The sequence below is a fragment of the Bos indicus genome, chromosome 5 (genome assembly GCF_029378745.1).
Source record: "Bos indicus isolate NIAB-ARS_2022 breed Sahiwal x Tharparkar chromosome 5, NIAB-ARS_B.indTharparkar_mat_pri_1.0, whole genome shotgun sequence".
In the NCBI taxonomy this organism is placed as follows: domain Eukaryota; kingdom Metazoa; phylum Chordata; class Mammalia; order Artiodactyla; family Bovidae; genus Bos; species Bos indicus.
Genome location: NC_091764.1, coordinates 19,454,648 through 19,472,483, shown reverse-complemented (window position 1 = coordinate 19,472,483; position 17,836 = coordinate 19,454,648). Strand labels below are relative to the sequence as shown.

The following is a 17,836-nucleotide window of genomic DNA, read 5'->3' as shown; positions in this document are numbered from 1 at the left end:
TTAAGGTGCCCTTTTCCTTTTCTGAGGAAATATGTAAAAGCTCAATTCCTGGGTCACCATGTTGGTTGTGTCATATTCTGTGTCTCTGGCTCTGTGTCTCTCCCACCCCCACCACCAGCCCCAATTAATTGTCACTTCACATTGATCCTATAATAACATTTTTTCCTGGTCCTTGCCATATTGAATATTAGGGACCCTATGAAGCTTCAGTGAGTTCGTGGGTCAGTTGTGTGTCTTAACTCTCTCTACTGCCTCCCTCCCATTTTGTCCTCAACCCACACCGTTCCAGCTTTGATCCCACCACTCCACTGAAACAATTCTGCTGCCAAACCAGCCTTTGATCCTCGGGCCTACAGCTGGCTTCTTGGGCAGTTGACCTGTGGGGTCGCATAAGTCCCACATTTAGTTTAAGGCCCTACCATCCTGGTCTTGACATTTTCACTGATTTCCTACAAGAGACCCCACGTTTATATCTTATACTGAATCCCAAATGTAGCTGGTCGTGTTCAGGCCTGATCTTACCAAGTCTCTTTGAAGCCTTTGACAGCAGCTCTGTCACCCTCTGTGAGTACACACTCTATTCCTGGACACCACAGTCTCCTGGCCCTTTCTACTCCACTAATGGCTCCTTCCTTTCACTTCCTTCTCTCCAGGTTAAGTGCCTTCATCCGCTTCTGTATCTAGACTTACTGCTTGAGTGACCCCATCCAATTTCCAGTCTTTAATGTATTATCCACACTGCTACTGCTGACAGTAGCAAAAACTAAAACTACCATAATGATAGCTACAGCTGAGTGTTTTCTGTGTGCCAGGCTTGGCTTATGAGTATTATTTCACTTAATACCTTAATTGCCTTAATCTCATTAAATATCTCTAGCATTCACCTGGGTGCCCAGGCCAGCAGCCAGGCACCTTTGTTTTCTTTTCTGCCTTTCCCCCTCACATCTAGTGCGTTTGCAAACCTTGTGGACTCTGTCTTTACAATATACCTTGGTTTTGACTACTTCTCCTGTTTCCACAGCCTTCAGCCTGGTCCAGACCACCTCCTTCTGGCTGGACTATTGCAACAGCCTCCAAACTGATTTCCTTTTTCCCTCTGTATGCACTCCAAACAACAGCCAGACTGAGATTTTTTTGTTTGTTTTGTCTAAACATTTTTTTGAAGTATAAGATATGTACCAACTTTGAACAGCTTGCTGAATCTCCACAATGTGACTTGCCTGTTTTGCCAGTACCCTTGATCTCCCTTCCAGCCACTGTCCTCCCTGCCTGCCACCCACATAATCTCTATGCTGACTTCTAACTCCTTAGATCAGTTTTGCTTCTTGAACTTCATGAGTGCATTTTAATTACACAGGTACACAGTATGTATATACCACAATTTGTGTATCCGTTTTATTTCGATGAGCAATTGGGTTTCTAGTTTTGGTCTTCTTTGAGTAGTAGTTCCGTAAACATTACTGTATATATCTTCTGCTGAACATGTGTAAGAATTTCTGACCCATACCTCCACAGGAGACACTGAAACACTCAAAGGCAGGTCTGACTCAGTCTCTGATCACATGGAGCACAGCCGTATCTAACTCAATGAAACTATGAGCTATGCCATATAGGACCACCCAAGAAGGACAGGTCATGGTGGAGAGTTCTGACAAAACACCATCCCCTGGAGAAGGGAATGGCAAAGCACTTCAGTATTCTTGCCTTGAGAACCCCATGAATAGTATGAAAAGGCAAAAAGATAGGACACTGAAAGATGAACCCCCCAGGTCAGTAGGTGCCCAATATGCTACTGGAGATCAGTGGAGAAATAACTCCAGAAAGAATGAAGAGACGGAGCCAAAGCAAAAACACCACCCAGTTGTGGATGTGACTGGTAATGGAAGTAAAGTCTGATGCTGTAGAGAACAATACTGCATCAGAACCTGGAAGGTTAGGTTCATGCATCACGGTAAATTGGAAGTGGTCAAACAGGAGATGCTAAGAGTGAACATCGACATTCTAGGAATCAGTGAACTAAAATGGACTGGAGTGGGTGAATTTAACTCAGATGACCATTATATCTACTACTGTGGGCAAGAATCCCTTAGAAGAAATGGAGTAACCCTCATAGTTAACAAAAGAGTCTGAAATGCAGTACTTGGATGCAATCTCAAAAATAACAAAATGATCTCTGTTCATTTCCAAGGTAAACCATTCAATATCACAGTAATCCAAGTCTATGCCCCAACCAGTAATACTAAAGATGCTGAAGTTGAATGGTTCTATGAAGATTTACAAGACCTTCTAGAACTAACACCCCAAAAAAGATGTCCTTTTCATTATAGGGAACTGGAATGCAAAAGCAGGAAGTCAAGAGATACCTGGAGTAACAGGCAAATTTGGCCTTAGAGTACAGAATGAAGCAGGGCAAAGGCTAACACAGTTTTGTCAAGAGAATACACTGGTCATAGCAAACACCTTCTTCCAACAACACAAGAGAAGACTCTACACATGGACATCACCAGATGGTCAATACCAAAAACAGATTGATTATATTCTTTGCAGCTGAAGATGGAGAAGCTGTATATAGTCAGCAAAAACAAGACTGGGAGTTTACTGTGGCTCAGATCATGAACTCCTTATTGCCAAATTCAGACTTAAATTGAAGAAAGTAGAAAAAACCACTAGACCATTCAGGGATGACCTAAATCAAATCCCTTATGATTATACAATGGAAATGACAAATAGATTCAAGGGATTGGATCTGATACAGTGCCTCAAGAACTATAGATGGAAGTTTGTGACATTGTACAGGAGGCAGTGATCAAGACCATCCCCAAGAAAAAGAAACACAAAAAGGCAAAATGGTTGTCTGAGGAGGCCTTACAAATAGCTGAGAAAAGGAGAGAAGCTAAAGGCAAAGGAGAAAAGGAAAGATATACCCATTTGAATGCAAAATTCCAAAGACTAGCAAGGAGAGTTAAGAAAGCCTTCCTCAGTGATCAGTGCAAAGAACTAGAGGAAAACAATAGAATGAGAAAGACTAGAGATCTCTTCAAGAAAATTAGAGATACCAAGGGAACATTTCATGCAAAGATGGGCTCAATAAAGGACAGAAATGGTATGGACCTAACAGAAGCAGAAGATATTAAGAAGAGGTGGCAAGAATACACGGAAGAACTGTACAAAAAAGATCTTCATGACCCAGATAACCACAATTGTGTGATCACTCAGCTAAAGCTAGACATTCTGGAATGCAAAGTCAAGTGGGCCTTAGGAAGTATCACTATGAACAAAGCTAGTGGAGGTGATGGAATTCCAGTTGAGCTATTTCAAATCCTGAAAGATGATGCTGTGAAAGTGCTGCACTCAATATGCCAGCAAATTTGGAAAACAGCAGTGGCCACAGGACTGGAAAAGGTCAGTTTTCATTCCAATCCCAAAGAAAGGCAATGCCAAAGAATGTTCAAACTACTGCACATTTGCACTTATCTCACACATTAGCAAAGTAATGCTTAAAATTCTCCAAGTGAGGCTTCAACAGTACATGAGCTGAGAACTTCCAGATGTTCAAGCTGGTTTTAAAAAAGCCAGAGGAACCAGACATCAAATTGCCAACATCCGTTGGATCATCGAAAAAACAAGAGAGTTCCAGAAAAACTTCTGCTTTATTGACTATGCCAAAACCTTTGACTGTGTGGATCACAGCAAACTGTGGAAAATCCTTAAAAGAGATGGGAATACCAGACCACCTTACCTGCCTCCTGAGAAATCTGTATACAGGGCAAGAAGCATCAGTTAGAACTGGACATGGAACAACCGACTGGTTCCAAATAGGGAAAGGAGTATGTCACGGCTGTATGTTGTCACCCTGCCTATCTAATTTACAGGCAGAATACATCATGAGTAGCGCTGGGCTGGATGAAGCACAAACTGGAATCAAGATTGCCGGGAGAAATATCAATAACCTCAGATATGCAGATGACACCACCCTTACGGCAGAAAGCAAAGAAGAACTAAAGAGCCTCTTGATGAAAGTGAAAGAGAGTGAAAAAGCTGGCTTAAGGCTCAACATTCAGAAAACGAAGATCATGGCATCTGGTCCCATCACTTCATGGCAAATAGATGGGGAAACAATGGAAACAGTGAGAAACTTTAATTTCTTGGGCTCCAAAATCACTGCAGATGGTGACTGCAGCCATGAAATTAAAAGAAGCTTGCTCCTTGGAAGAAAAGTTATGACCAACCTAGACAGCATAATAAAAAACAGAGACATTACTTTGTGATAACAGTCCGTCTAGTCAAAGCTATGGTTTTTCCCAGTAGTCATGTATGGATGTGAGAATTGGATTATAAAGAAAGCTGAGCACCGAAGAATTGATGATTTTGAATTGTGGTGTTGTAGAGGACTCTTGGGAGTCCCTTGGACTGCACGAGAGCCAATCGGTCAATCCTGGAGGAAATCAGTCCTGAATATTCATTAAAAGGACTGATGCTGAAATTGAAGCTCCTATACTTTGGCCACCTGATGTGAAGAACTGACTCATTAGAAAAACCCTGATGCTGAAGGCAGGAGAAGTGGGCAGCCTAGGATGAGACGCTTGGATAGCATCACCAACTCTATGGACATCAGTTTGAATAAACTCCGGGAGTTGGTGATGGACAGGGAAGCCTGATGATCTGCAGGCCATGGGGTCGCAAAAAGTCGGACACGACTGAGCGACTGAACTGAACTGATGTCTTCTATTGTAGCCATTCTAATGAGAGTGTAGTAATATCTCATTGTCATTTTAATTTGTACTTTCCTGGTGACTAATGGATTTGAGCACCTTTTTATACATTTATTAGCCATTTGTATATCTTCCCTTATGAAGTGCCTATTTAAGCCCTTTGCCTATTTGCCTACTGTGTTTTCTTGACTTTCCTTATTGACTTGTAAGGTTCTTTATATATTCTTTGTTATATGTTGGATAACTGTATTGTGAACATCTTTTTCCTCTCTGTGGCTTGCCATTTTATTCTCTTAGTGGTGTCTTTCAGTGAATAAAATTTCTTAATTTTAGTGTAGTATAAATTATCATTCTTTTAGTATTTTAGTAATTTTCAGGTGTTATTTAAATAGTCATGCCTACCCCAGTGGCCATGAATATATTCCCTTAAGGGGAAACAGTGTCAGAGTTTATTTTTCTGGGCTCCAAAATCACTGCAGATGGTGACTGCAGACATGAAATGAAAAGACGCTTACTCCTTGGAAGGAAAGTTATGACCAAACTAGACAGCATATTGAAAAGCAGAGACATTACTTTGCCAACAAAGGTCCATCTAGTCAGGCTATGGTTTTTCCAGTGGTCATGTATGGATGTGAGAGTTGGACTGTGAAGACAGCTGAGCGCCGAAGAGTTGACACTTTTGAACTGTGGTGCTGGAGAAGACTCTTGAGAGTCCCTTGGACTGCAAGGAGATCCCACCAGTCCATTCTGAAGGAGATCAGCCCTGGGATTTCTCTGGAAGGAATGATGCTAAAGCTGAAACTCCAGTACTTTGGCCACCTCATGTGAAGAGTTGACTCATTGGAAGAGACTCTGATGCTGGGAGGGATTTGGGGCAGGAGGAAAAGGGGATGACAGAGGATGAGATGGCTGGATGGCATCACCGACTCGATGGACGTGAGTTTGAGTGAACTCCGGGAGTTGGTGATGGACAGGGAGGCCTGGCGTGCTGGGATTCATGGGGTCGCAAAGAGTTGGACACGACTGAGTGACTGAACTGAACTGAACTGAAGTTCTCTTCTAAATGCTTATTGTTCTACCTATCGCATTTAGATCTGTAATCCATATGGAATTATTTTTATATATAGTATAAAATATAGGAGACATTGTCTTTCTCATTGTGAATACCCAGTTGACCCACCATTAGCTAGCCCATCCTTTTCTCACTGTCAAAATGGCAGTTTTCTTAAATCACAAGATGCCCCTGTTCAGAATCCTTCAGTGGCTTAGAACTAAACACACACCACTCACGTGGCTCCTTGCTGGCATCTGCTTCCTTCTGGGCTTCCATCCCTGGTTGTCTTTTTCTCCCTGTCCCGGCGGACATGCTGGCCTCCTTGCTGTTTCTTAGGCTGCCAAGTTTATTGCTGTCTTGGGCCCTTACAGGTGGAGTCCTTCTGCCTGGAGTGCTCTTTCTTCATGTCTTAGCCTGAATCACTCCTCATTTCACTCAAGTCTCTGCTCAAATGGGGATGTCCTTTCCTTAAACAGAACCACTCACCACTCATAACATTAAGAATGGGGAAAAGGTATAAGCTTCCATTATAAGTACAAGAGACGTGATGTATAACATTAATTAACACTGCTGTAATGCTATATATGAAAATTGCTGAGAGAGTAAGTCCTAAGAGTTCTTATCACAAGGGAAAATTTTTTCTATTTCTTTAATAAGAATTGTGAGATGATAGATGTTTGCTAAATCTATTGCAATAATCATTTTATGATGTATATCTCATAACTGGAAGAAGAAAAGAATAAATAATATATAAAAGTCCTCTGAATATGTATGACATTACTGATGAGCTATCTCCTACTCTATTGTAGTTCCAAGAAATTGTGTCTTATTCCCTTTTGTAGCTCTTGTTTGTAGTATAATACCTTAGAACTCGAGTCCTAAATATAACACATATGATAATTCATTGTTTTCCCTGTTTTTTCACATTAGCCGCAAATAATTTGAACCTGATTTATTTAATAATTTGATGAATTGTGATGGAACATCAGTTTTCGTACTTTAAGAAAAAAAAGGGGCATAGTATGCAGCTTATAAACTCACTTTAACTGTTTTACGTGGAAACAATGCATAGACCAAGTTCAAATGAATTTTATCTATGGCTAAAGAACTTAGAAGCTTTTCAGAGCTTCAGAGACTTTTTCTCTTCTAACAATAATACTAATTGTGTTTCAAGGTATTTTTCCCTAAACATTCTATAATATAAACTTAATGATTCTCACTGGCCTGGTTTCTCTCCCTGGGGCTATTTTGGGGGTACAGGCATATATAATGGGCTTCCCTGGTGGCTCAGTTGGTAAAGAATCCGCCTGCAATGCAGGAGACCTGGGTTAAATTCCTGAGTTGGGAAGATTCCCCTGGAGAAGGGAATGGCTACCCATTCCAGTATTCTGGACTGGAGAATTCCATGGATTATATAGTCCATGGAGTCACAAACAGTCAGATATGACTGAGCAACTTTCACTTCACTTCACTTCAATGCGCATATAACATTTGGTTTTGTGGCAAGAGTTAGATCTGTCTTTCATTTGTTTACTTCTTGATCAAAGGCATTTATTTCCACTATTGATTCCATTTGTCTTTCTTTTCTTAAAGCCTTAAGGTGATGTCTGAAACACATGATTCTTTTATTAATTGTAGGATGTCATAACAGCACAAAGTGGGTTTTAAGCCTACCTTATCTAGCTACAAAAGACATTACTGGTCAGTTAACAAAACTGGAAAACATTTGGTCGTTTAAAGTACTGTCACTGATAAATTTTGTGAAGTTGATTGCAGTGTTATTGGTATGTAGAAGAATAGCTTTATTCTTGGAAATATGCACTTAAGTATTTAGGAATAAAGGTACCATGGTGTTGAATTTACTTACCCCAAAATGGCTTAAGAAAAAAATTGTGTGTGTGTGTGTGTGTGCGCACACGTGCATGCACATGCATGCTTGTGTTCAGAAAAAGAGTGGGCCCACAAGCAAATTATAAACCAAAAGGGGCAAAATAGTAACAACAGGTGGATCTGGTAAAAAGTATATTAATGTTCGTTATACTGTTAATATAACTGTTCTGCAACTGTGAAATTATCTCTATATGAACAGTTGAAAAAAATCATCTCTTCCAGCCCTCTCAGGAGAAGCATGCAGTGCTTATGACACAGAGATGAAGTTACTTTCCCAGTCACCCCGAGAGAGAGAGAACTGACCCCCAGTCCTGTGTCTCTGTTGTACTGAGCTGCCTTTTTTTAGTAGTCATTGAGTCCTAACCAAATACAGGGGCCACTAATCCTGCTGTACGGCTACATAGGACACAGCCATGCTTGCAGATTAGTGATGTGGCTTTGGGTTTCTTTTTAAAATATTTTGCCATTACCTGGTCTGTCATGCCACCTCCAACCTCTCTGTTACCTGGACGTCTTGTTATTAGATACCCTGCCCATTGTAATGAGACATGCCTATGTTTGCATTTTAACACACAGTGGTTTTGTTCTTCTATTTCTTAATAGCTACCGGCTCTTGGGATACATTTCTCATGCTGTGGAGTCTCAGGCCTCAAGCTAGAGCTTTCAGATACGTGGGTCACAAAGACGTTATCACCAGCGTGCAGTTTTCTCCACTTGGAAACTTACTGGCATCAGCATCACGAGACAGGACCATTAGACTCTGGATCCCTGATAAGTAAGAGAAGAGCAGCTGCTATGCTGTGGGTTTAGAAATGTAAAAGATAACTGGGGTTGAACTGTGCATTGTGTCCCTCTTGGGTTGCCTAACCCCCCAGTTACCTGTACATCTTTAGTCTAAGTCACAAACGAGGCGTACTGGCCTGGTAAAATTATTTCATACCATTTTTTCCTCATCTTGAACTCATAATTGTGTCTTCTATTTGAAAATTATTTCTAACCATGGAAATATGCTTAATAATGTCTTAAGTGTTTTTGTGGAAGAGGCAGTTGGGGGGGTGATGGTTATCAATCCCTTTATCAGTCTCATGTAAGCTTTAGATCATCTCCCCAGAGAGATACACATCGGACTGCCTAACCAAGATTTTACAGTTTATGGTGACTCAGATGATAAAGAATCTGCCTGCAATACAGGAGACCCAGGTTCGATCCCTGGGTTGGGAAGACCCCCTGGAGCAGGGAATGGCTACCCACTCCAGTATTCTTGCCTGGAGAGTTCTATGGACAGGCGAGCCTGGTGGGCTGCAGTCCACAGGGTTGTAAAGAGTCTGACATGACGGAGCAATTAACACTTTGACTTTCAACCTACTACCTTTTCAAACCCTAGCTGATAGTCCATCTATTTTAAGCAGTTATTGAGCCTTGATTATTTTAAGTTTTTAAACTCTTAATTATATACATTTCAAACATATCTGAAAGTAGAATAGATAGCGTGACAGCTCCCCACCATAACCATCCACCGGGTTCAGTGGTTCTTCAGTGTTCCATCAGTCTTGTTTCATCCGTCCTCCACCCCCTTGTTTTCTGGGATATGTACACATCAGATCACTTCTCTTCAGATAATAAGAAATGTTTTCCTTCACTCTGTGGGGGCAGGATTTGATCTGTGGTTTGTGCCTGAATGGGCCCAGGCACTCCCCAATAAATGAAAGTTCCTGAAGCATTTCCCTGCCAGTGGGCACTTTTTTTCCCTGCCACTGCCTAAAGGAAACCAAATGGAGAAATCTGAAGATTATCTCCAGGCAGGAAACACTACTGAGGAGAAGTGACGTGTTGACATGTTCTGACACTACGGATAGCAGTGTAAGAGGGAGTTGTAAGGAAGAGAGACTGGCTCAGGGTCTAAAAGCGAAAGCATTTTTAAAAGCCTTGACTTTGAGAATTTTGGACTAGTGGTTTGCTGTTTCCAGCACAGCCTCCGTCTCCAATTGCTATTTTGGGGAAAGCTCTGTGAGTAAGGCACTGGGTAGGTGAGCTAAAAGCACACGGATCATTCATTTTCACTGCCTGATCTAAGCACCACAATTAGGCTTGTGTAGACACATGTAGTTCCTCTTCCTAAATCATATCTCAGCAGGCCAGGGCGATAGTGGATCATGGCAATGAGAAGGAAACTGATGAACCAGTTATCTTTTGCTGCATAACAGTCCCCAAACTTAGTAGCTTAAGACAGTAACTATTATTTCTCCCAGTTTTCGGGGCTGTCTGGACGATTTATCCCACTGCCCTGTTAATGTGGGCCGTTGGCTTCATTACACTGGCAGCTGGGCTGGCAGGTCCAGTGCCTCCCTCAGATGCCGGTGGCCTTGGTGTTGGCTATTGGCTGGGCACCTTTGTCCTCGACATGCCCTTTCTGCAGCAGCATAAAAGGACTTCCTTGCAGCATGGCAGCTGTAGGACAATCTAGGATAATCAAAGCTGAAGCTGCTAGACTTCTTAAAGGCTGGGCCTGGAACCTGCCCATTGTGCCTTCTGCCACATCCTGTCGGTCAGTCGGTCACAACAGTAGCCTGACTGCAACTTGAGATTTGAAGGAGGAGAAATTGGTGGATTCTGCCGCTGGTGGGGAAGAGTGGTGTGTGTGCCTGTCGGAGAGGGGAGCTGTGGGCAGCCAGGTGAGCAGACGGACACCTCAGCTGGTGATCGGAAGTCTGAAAAAGGCTAGCAGGAGCGAGCTGGGAGGCAGGTGTGGCTGGCGTTAGTCACAGTGGGCAGTCAAGAAAATTCGGGCAGAAAGGGCAGGTACTTGTGTGGGAGGTGGACAGACTCTGTTAAGGCTGGAGAGGAGCTAGAAATCAGCCAAGCACCAGCACAACAAGCACTGGGCACTCCTGTCTCGGGGTCTTACGTGCTTCCTGTTGGAACGGGGTCTGGATTCATCAGCTGGGCCTGCCTATTGCCAAGAACTATTGTCATGGACTCCTTATTGCCAAATTCAGGCTTAAATTGAAGAAAGTAGGGAAAACCTGAAAAGACCATTCAGGTATGACCTAAATCAAATTCCTTATGATTATGCAGTGGAAGTGAGAAATAAATTTAAGGGACTAGATCTGATAGATAGAGTGCCTGATGAACTATGGACGGAGGTTCGTGACATTGTACAGGAGACAGGGATCAAGACCATCCTCAACATAAAGAAATGCAAAAAAGCAAAATGGCTGTCTGAGGAGGCCTTACAAATAGCTGTGAAAAGAAGAGAAGTGAAAAGCAAAGGAGAAAAGGAAACATAAGCATCTGAATGCAGAGTTCCAAAGAATAGCAAGAAGAGATAAGAAAGCCTTCCTCAGCGATCAGTGCAAATAAATAGAGGAAAACAACAGAATGAGAAAAGACTAGAGATCTCTTCCAGAAAATTAGAGATACCAAGGGAACATTTCCTGCAAAGATGGGCTCAATAAAGGACAGAAATGGTATGGACCTAACAGAAGCAGAAGATGTTAAGAAGAGGTGGCAAGAATACCAGAAGAACTGTACAAAAAAGATCTTCACGACCCAGATAATCACGATGGTGTGATCACTCACCTAGAGCCAGACATCCTGGAATGTGAAGTCAAGTGGGCCTTAGGAAGCATCACTATGAACAAAGCTAGTGGAGGTGATGGAATTCTAGTGGAGCTATTTCAAATCCTGGAAGATGATGCTGTGAAAGTGCTGCAGTCAATATGCCAGCAAATTTGGAAAACTCAACAGTGGCCAAAGGACTGGAAAAGGTCAGTTTTCATTCCAATCCCAAAGAAAGGCAATGCCAAAGAATGTTCAAACTACCGCACAATTGCACTCATCTCACACGCTAGTGAAGTAATGCTCAAAATTCTCCAAGCCAGGCTTCAGCAATATGTGAACAGTGAACTTCCAGATGTTCAAGCTGGTTTTAGAAAAGGCAGAGGAACCAGAGATCAAATTGCCAACATTTGCTGGATCATGGAAAAAGCAAGAGAGTTCCAGAAAAACATCTATTTCTGCTTTATTGACTATGCCAAAGCCTTTGACTGTGTGGATCACAATAAACTGTGGAAAATTCTTAAAGAGATGGGAATACCAGACCACCTGACCTGCCTCTTGAGAAACCTACATGCAGGTCAGAAAGCAACAGTTAGAACTGGACATGGAACAAGACTGGTTCCAGATAGGAAAAGGAGTAAGTCAAGGCTGTATCTTGTCACCCTGTTTATTTAACTTCTATGCAGAGTAGTACATCATGAGAAATGCTGGGCTGGAAGAAGCACAAGCTGGAATCAAGATTGCTAGGAGAAATATCAATAACCTCAGATATGCAGATAACACGACCCTTCTGGCAGAAAGCGAAGAGGAACTAAAGAGCCTCTTGATGAAAGTGAAAGAGGAGAGTGAAAAAGTTGGCTTAAAGCTCAACATTCAGAAAACAAAGATCATGGCATCTGCCCCATCACTTCATGGGAAATAGATGGGGAAACAGTGGAAACAGTGTCAGACTTTATTTTGGGGGGCTCCAAAAAATCAGTGCAGATGGTGATTGCAGCCATGAAATTAAAAGATGCTTACTCCTTGGAAGGAAAGTTATGACCAACCTAGACAGCATATTCAAAAGCAGAGACATTACTTTGCCAACAAAGGTCCGTCTAGTCAAGGCTATGGTTTTTCCATTGGGCATGTATGGACGTGAGAGTTGGACTGTGAAGAAAGCTGAGTGCCGAAGAATTGATGCTTTTGAACTGTGGTGTTGGAGAAGACTCTTGAGAGTCCCTTGGACTGCAAGGAGATCTAACCAGTCCATTCTGAAGGAGATCAGCCCTGGGTGTTCTTTGGAAGGACTGATGCTAAAGCTGAAACTCCAATACTTTGGCCACCTCATGTGAAGAGTTGACTCATTGGAAAAGACTCTGATGCTGGGAGGGATTGGGGGCAGGAGGAAAAGGGGATGACAGAGGATGAGATGGCTGGATGGCATCACCAATTTGATGGACCTGAGTTTGGGTGAACTCCAGGAGTTGGTGATGGACAGGGAGACCTGTGTGCTGTGATTCATGGGGTCGCAAAGAGTCAGACACGATTGAGCAACTGAACTGAACTGAACTGTACTGATTGTGAAGAGGAGGAGCTGTTACAAAGAAGGCAGACGGGATAGACATTCTGCAGTGTGGAGGGCCCAATAAAGACCAAGGCAGATTTGATGACACTGACTACCCTTGGCTTCCTGGTCACATTAGATGCCAAGTCTTTACTTTGTTTACTCTAGGCCTTATGCTGAAAATCAGCCCATGCTGCCTCCTGACTTCTACTCATAGAACATTCCCTTGAAACCTCACTGGACTAGTCCCTGAATGTTCCCTCCTGTATTATTTTCATTATTCGTGGTGAAATACCACATATCAGGTGATGGAGATTTATGACAGAGTCGCCTCTGCCTTCTACAGACCACTGGAAGGGAAAGCCAGGATGGATCTAAGAATCATTTAAGTTTCAACTCTTCCCAGCAGAATTCAGCAAAGCATATGCTCTTTTTACGTGCCTGATATTGTGCTAGATGGTGGTCTTTTAGAGATAAGTAAGTCATGATTCCTGTCCTCAGAAAAATTACTGCCTAATAGGAGATAAGCAGGTCTATTTTATAACAAAAATTACTGTATAATAAGCAAAATAGACACAGCAGATAGAGAACAAGTAAGCCTATCCGGGTTGGTGAAAGGCAGGGTAGGAGGAAGCAGTCAGGCTAAGAAAGCAGCAAGTACAAAGCCAGAGAAGTATCTGAGGCAGTGTGGTTGTCTTAAGGGTACAAAGGTCAGTGCAGTGGCAGGAGGTCTTGCCAAAGAGCCTTGGCATTGTACTTTTTCTTGGCGAGCAGCCTATGACACATTTACACTGGGATTTACATGCTTAGAATCACACATTTAGCAAGTGTATAAACACAGTATGTAGGTGACTGGAGGGGGATAGAAGATTAGAGCGGGGAGACCAGTTAAGAGGCTTTTGCAGTAATCTAGGTGAAGGATACAGAGGGTGTGTATATCTACCTTAATACGAGCACAGCTGGGATGCAAAGAAGAGAAGGGATTCAGAAGATACTTAGGAGGCGATGACGATCTCACTGGCACTAAATAGGTCTGCTGACCCCTTGGATACTGGAGAAGAGGAGGAGCTGGGTGTAACTTCTGGGCTTTTGCCAGTTCTGCTGCCTCATCTTTTTAACACACTTGTGGCAGTTTTTCCCATAAGGCATCACCTGTATAAATGTGACTTTCTGAATGGAAAAAATTGCTAAGTCTAAATGTGGTATAAAGTGAAAGTACCTTGGGAAAGTGGAGACGCTGACACAAAGTAGCATTTCCCGAATGTCACCATTTAACTCCAGTTCCATCTACTGGCCTGCCCTGAATTATTTCAGTTGTTTTTCCGCTGCTTCTCCTTAAATGCCACACATTATTTTCATCTTTTTTTTTTTTTCTATTTTCTTTTCTGCACCCTAGCCAAGAAAAAGAAAGAAGGTATCTGAAATTTCAAGGTGTTGAGAATCGAAGTATGTTATTACCATTTATCTTTTGTTTTGCTTATGAATGTAAGATTGGGCTCAGAGGTGAGCAGGGTCGTAGGTACACCCCAGGGGTCTCAGTTCCCCTTGCTGGGGTCAAAACAGGAGCGTCAAATCACCCAGGGACGTTCTTTGCCGAGGCATATGACACGGAGGACATTTCCTCCTTCCCAACCCAGACTGCCAGCCCACACAACTTGCATGTGAAAGTTGAAAACACTGCCTTAGAGCTCCTTATTTAAACAAATCTTAGCTTTGCTAGGTTGCAGTTTATTTAAACTGTATATTGCGGTCTCTAGAGGAACAACAGGAACTTAAAATACATGGTAGAGATTGGTTCAAAATATTATTTCCAAAAAAAAATATTATTTCCTAGCTTCCCGTTAAAACAAACTCAGCAAATGAATTTCTGGGTCGTGACCACCAGGGTTCTCTCTTGTTAAGTATCAGCTGTGACTTCAGTGAACAAAACTGGCTTAAACGGTTCTGATGCGGAGCGCAGTTCAAAACATCCTTTCCACACTTTCTGTCAGTTTTTATGAGTTAAACTATTGTATATGTTTCAAAGTCTGTATACTGATAAGATCGTGATTATAATTAAATCACATGTTATAAATATTAAACTATTTATTTCCAGGAGAGGGAAATCCTCTGAATTTAAAGCTCACACAGCCCCAGTTCGAAGTGTGGACTTTTCAGCCGATGGCCAGTTTCTTGCCTCAGCTTCTGAAGACAAATCTATCAAAGTCTGGAACATGTACCGCCAGCGCTTCTTATATTCCTTGTACCGACACACACATTGGGTTCGCTGTGCCAAGTAAGTGCAGAGTTTCACCGTAACGTTTCCATATGTTTTTTCCTGCTGTAGTCTGAATTTTACCCCCAAATCCCAGAAAAGGGGATTGAGGGCAAATTCATTCATTCATTTATTTATTCATTCACCAAATGTTTATTGTGTGCCAGGAATAATAATAAACAAAATGGTCAAAAACTGCTGCTCTCATGAAGTTTATGTTCTGGGGAGGGGAGACAGAGAATAAGCAAATAGGAAACTCGATATGGTGGTAAGTGCTATGGAGAAAAACAGAGTTGCTGGTTTAAATAGGGTGTTCAGCAATTGCTCCCAGAGAGGGTGACCTTTGGGCAGAGACCCGAGGGAGGGCAGGGAGTGAGAGTTGAAGATGTTTGGGAAAGGAATGTCCTGCATAGAAGAAACAAGAGTGAGAGCCCTCGGGCGGGAGCTGGGTGGCCATGTAAGGAAGAGCTGGAAGGCAGGCGTGGTGGAGAGTGTGGGAGAGTAGAGGAATAGCTCTGATGGACAGGCGGAGTAGATGAGCCGTTGGAGCCTGTTCATCTCTCTGACTTACAGTTTAATGGGATCTCCCTGACCACCATGTGGAGAGTAAACCATCAAAAGTCAGGACAGAGCTGGGAAGTATGGGCTATTGCACTAGTTCTCACCCCAGTTTGGTCCACGGTGGTGGCTGTGGAGATTTTGAGACGTGGTTGGATCTTAGATCATTTATTCAGTTGACCCTTGAATAACATGGGTTTGAGCTGCAGGGGTGGTTGGTTAAATCCACAGATGGAGAACTGGGAATATGGAGGAACCTTGGATTCCTAGGGTAAACTGAATTCCACATGGAGTTTTCACTGTGCAGAGGGTTGGTGCCGCTAATCACCATGTTGTTCAATGGTCTACTGTGGTTAAGTTACCACCAAAAGTGTGTGTCTAATTGGATGGGATGAGAAAGAGAACCAAGAATGACTCCATAACCTTTGGCAACAGTCTATTGGGAAAAGTGCTATTATAAGTGTTATTAGCATCTGCTAACAGCCAGGGAGCCTTCTATTCCTAAGACCCACTGCTACAATACTTAATATTTATCTTCTTTCCTTATCGAAATTGGCCTGGAGGGAAGCACTTTTGTTTTAAATTCCTTATTTAAAGTGTGATCTGAGCTCTTTTTTGTTGATTGATCTGTGCTACTGGCATGACTTTGCATTTAGAGGGCTGGCATGAGACAGTCCAAGTCTTATTTGAACCTGTACTGCTGAGGGACACCGTGCTCAAAATACTGATTTGAGAATGATGCTGATTCTTTCAGAGAAGAGTGGAGCTGTGAGAGGAAGACAGAAGTTGCTGTCTAATTACATGGTGTGGTTTCGGGATAAAGCCATACTTGGAATTATTAGTAAGGGAATGGGAGGAGAGGTGGAAGGGGACAGAGACATGAGCCTTAAAACATTTCCTGTCACTCTTTTTTTAAAAAGGCACTTTCCATAGGAAGTGATAGTGAAGCAGAGTTTGGAAAAGCGGGAGTGGTCCCTGCATACAGTCACGTGCACTCATAATACCTGTTGTATCTCCAGCCCCAACACTGCCTTCGTTTTCAGCATCGTTATCCCTTATGGAGACTTTTGCAATAAACCTCCATCATTTATTGAGGCTTTGTTCGTTTTCTCAAACTTATATTCTCTTTGTGCTTCAATTTGCATTGTTTCTATTGGCCTTTTTTCAAGTTCAATGGTATTTTTTCCTGGCCGTGTCCAGTGTACTATAAGCTTATCCATTTCTCTGGGATTTTCCATTTGTTTGCTCATTATGCTCATCGTTTCCTTTAAATTCTTGAACATATTTATAATAATAGTTCTTAAGTCCTTGTCTGTTAATTCCAATATTTATGTCATATCCGAGTCAACATTTTTGCTTGTTTATATTTAAATGTTTTATTGTATGCTCAAACATGGCTAAGTGTTTGAGAGTATGAGTTACTCTATCATCTAAAAAGTGTTGAGTTTTGTTTTGGTAAGCTGTTACGTTTCTGCTGGCCTAGCTAGATTGTGTTGAATGTAGACTTTTTAGGGTGGATCTAGAGTGGCCTTTACTCTTGGACTTTAGTACTAGTGGCCTTTCTAGGGCCTCCATTGAATGCCTGGAATGTTCAACCAGATCTGGTGAGAACTTGGACATGCCTCGGTACTGTGTAACCTCAGGAATCTTTGTTTGACTCACAGTCTCTGTTGTTTTCTTCGAATCCTTCTTGTCCTGAGCCTTATCAGGTTTGCATTTAATCAAAGACTCAAGACTCGGGCAGATTTGGAGGTATTTCTGCTCCTCACAGGTCCTCTTATCAATCCTGCCCTCAAAATTCCAGCCCTTCAGCAGTTCTGAATTCTAATTGCTGTTTGTCTGCCCAGTGAGACTGCAGCTGTTTCCTTGGGCTCTGTGTCCGTAAGCCATGTCTGAAAAATGCTCCCAGGTAGAAATTTGGGATGCATTTGGTGCTTATCTCCTTTATTTTCTATCTCTCAAGTTTCACAACCCTGTTCTGTCTTTCATCCAGTGCCTAAAAACAATCACTTCATGTATTTTGCTGAGTTGTATGATTTTTTTATAGTAGGGGAGTAAGTCTGATAATCATTACTACCCTTACTCAGAACGGGAAGTTTTGCCAAAGGAATTTAGTGGAAACTTATACAAGCTGATTTCAGAATTCATATGTATAAATTAAATGTCCAAGAACAACCAAGAAAAGAATGACCAGAAAAAATTGAAAGAAGCTTGCGTAACCGGCTTTTAGAACACAGTATAAAACTGTAGAAATTAAAATAAGA

The 17,836-nt window shown here is 42.2% G+C and overlaps 1 protein-coding gene across 6 annotated transcripts in view; it reads left to right on the top strand.

The window, feature by feature from the left end:
- POC1B (POC1 centriolar protein B) overlaps positions 1-17,836 on the top strand; it is a 104,946-nt gene that overhangs the window by 19,215 nt on the left and 67,895 nt on the right. For 5 of the 6 annotated variants that reach the window (XM_070788929.1, XM_070788927.1, XM_070788931.1 and 2 more), the window contains exons 3-4: positions 8,260-8,431; positions 14,856-15,035. In XM_070788929.1, the coding sequence (XP_070645030.1) occupies positions 8,260-8,431; positions 14,856-15,035 (352 nt within the window). Of the gene's footprint in view, positions 1-8,259; positions 8,432-14,188; positions 14,207-14,855; positions 15,036-17,836 lie in introns of those variants that run through there. The other variant, XM_070788933.1, reaches the window with a different exon arrangement.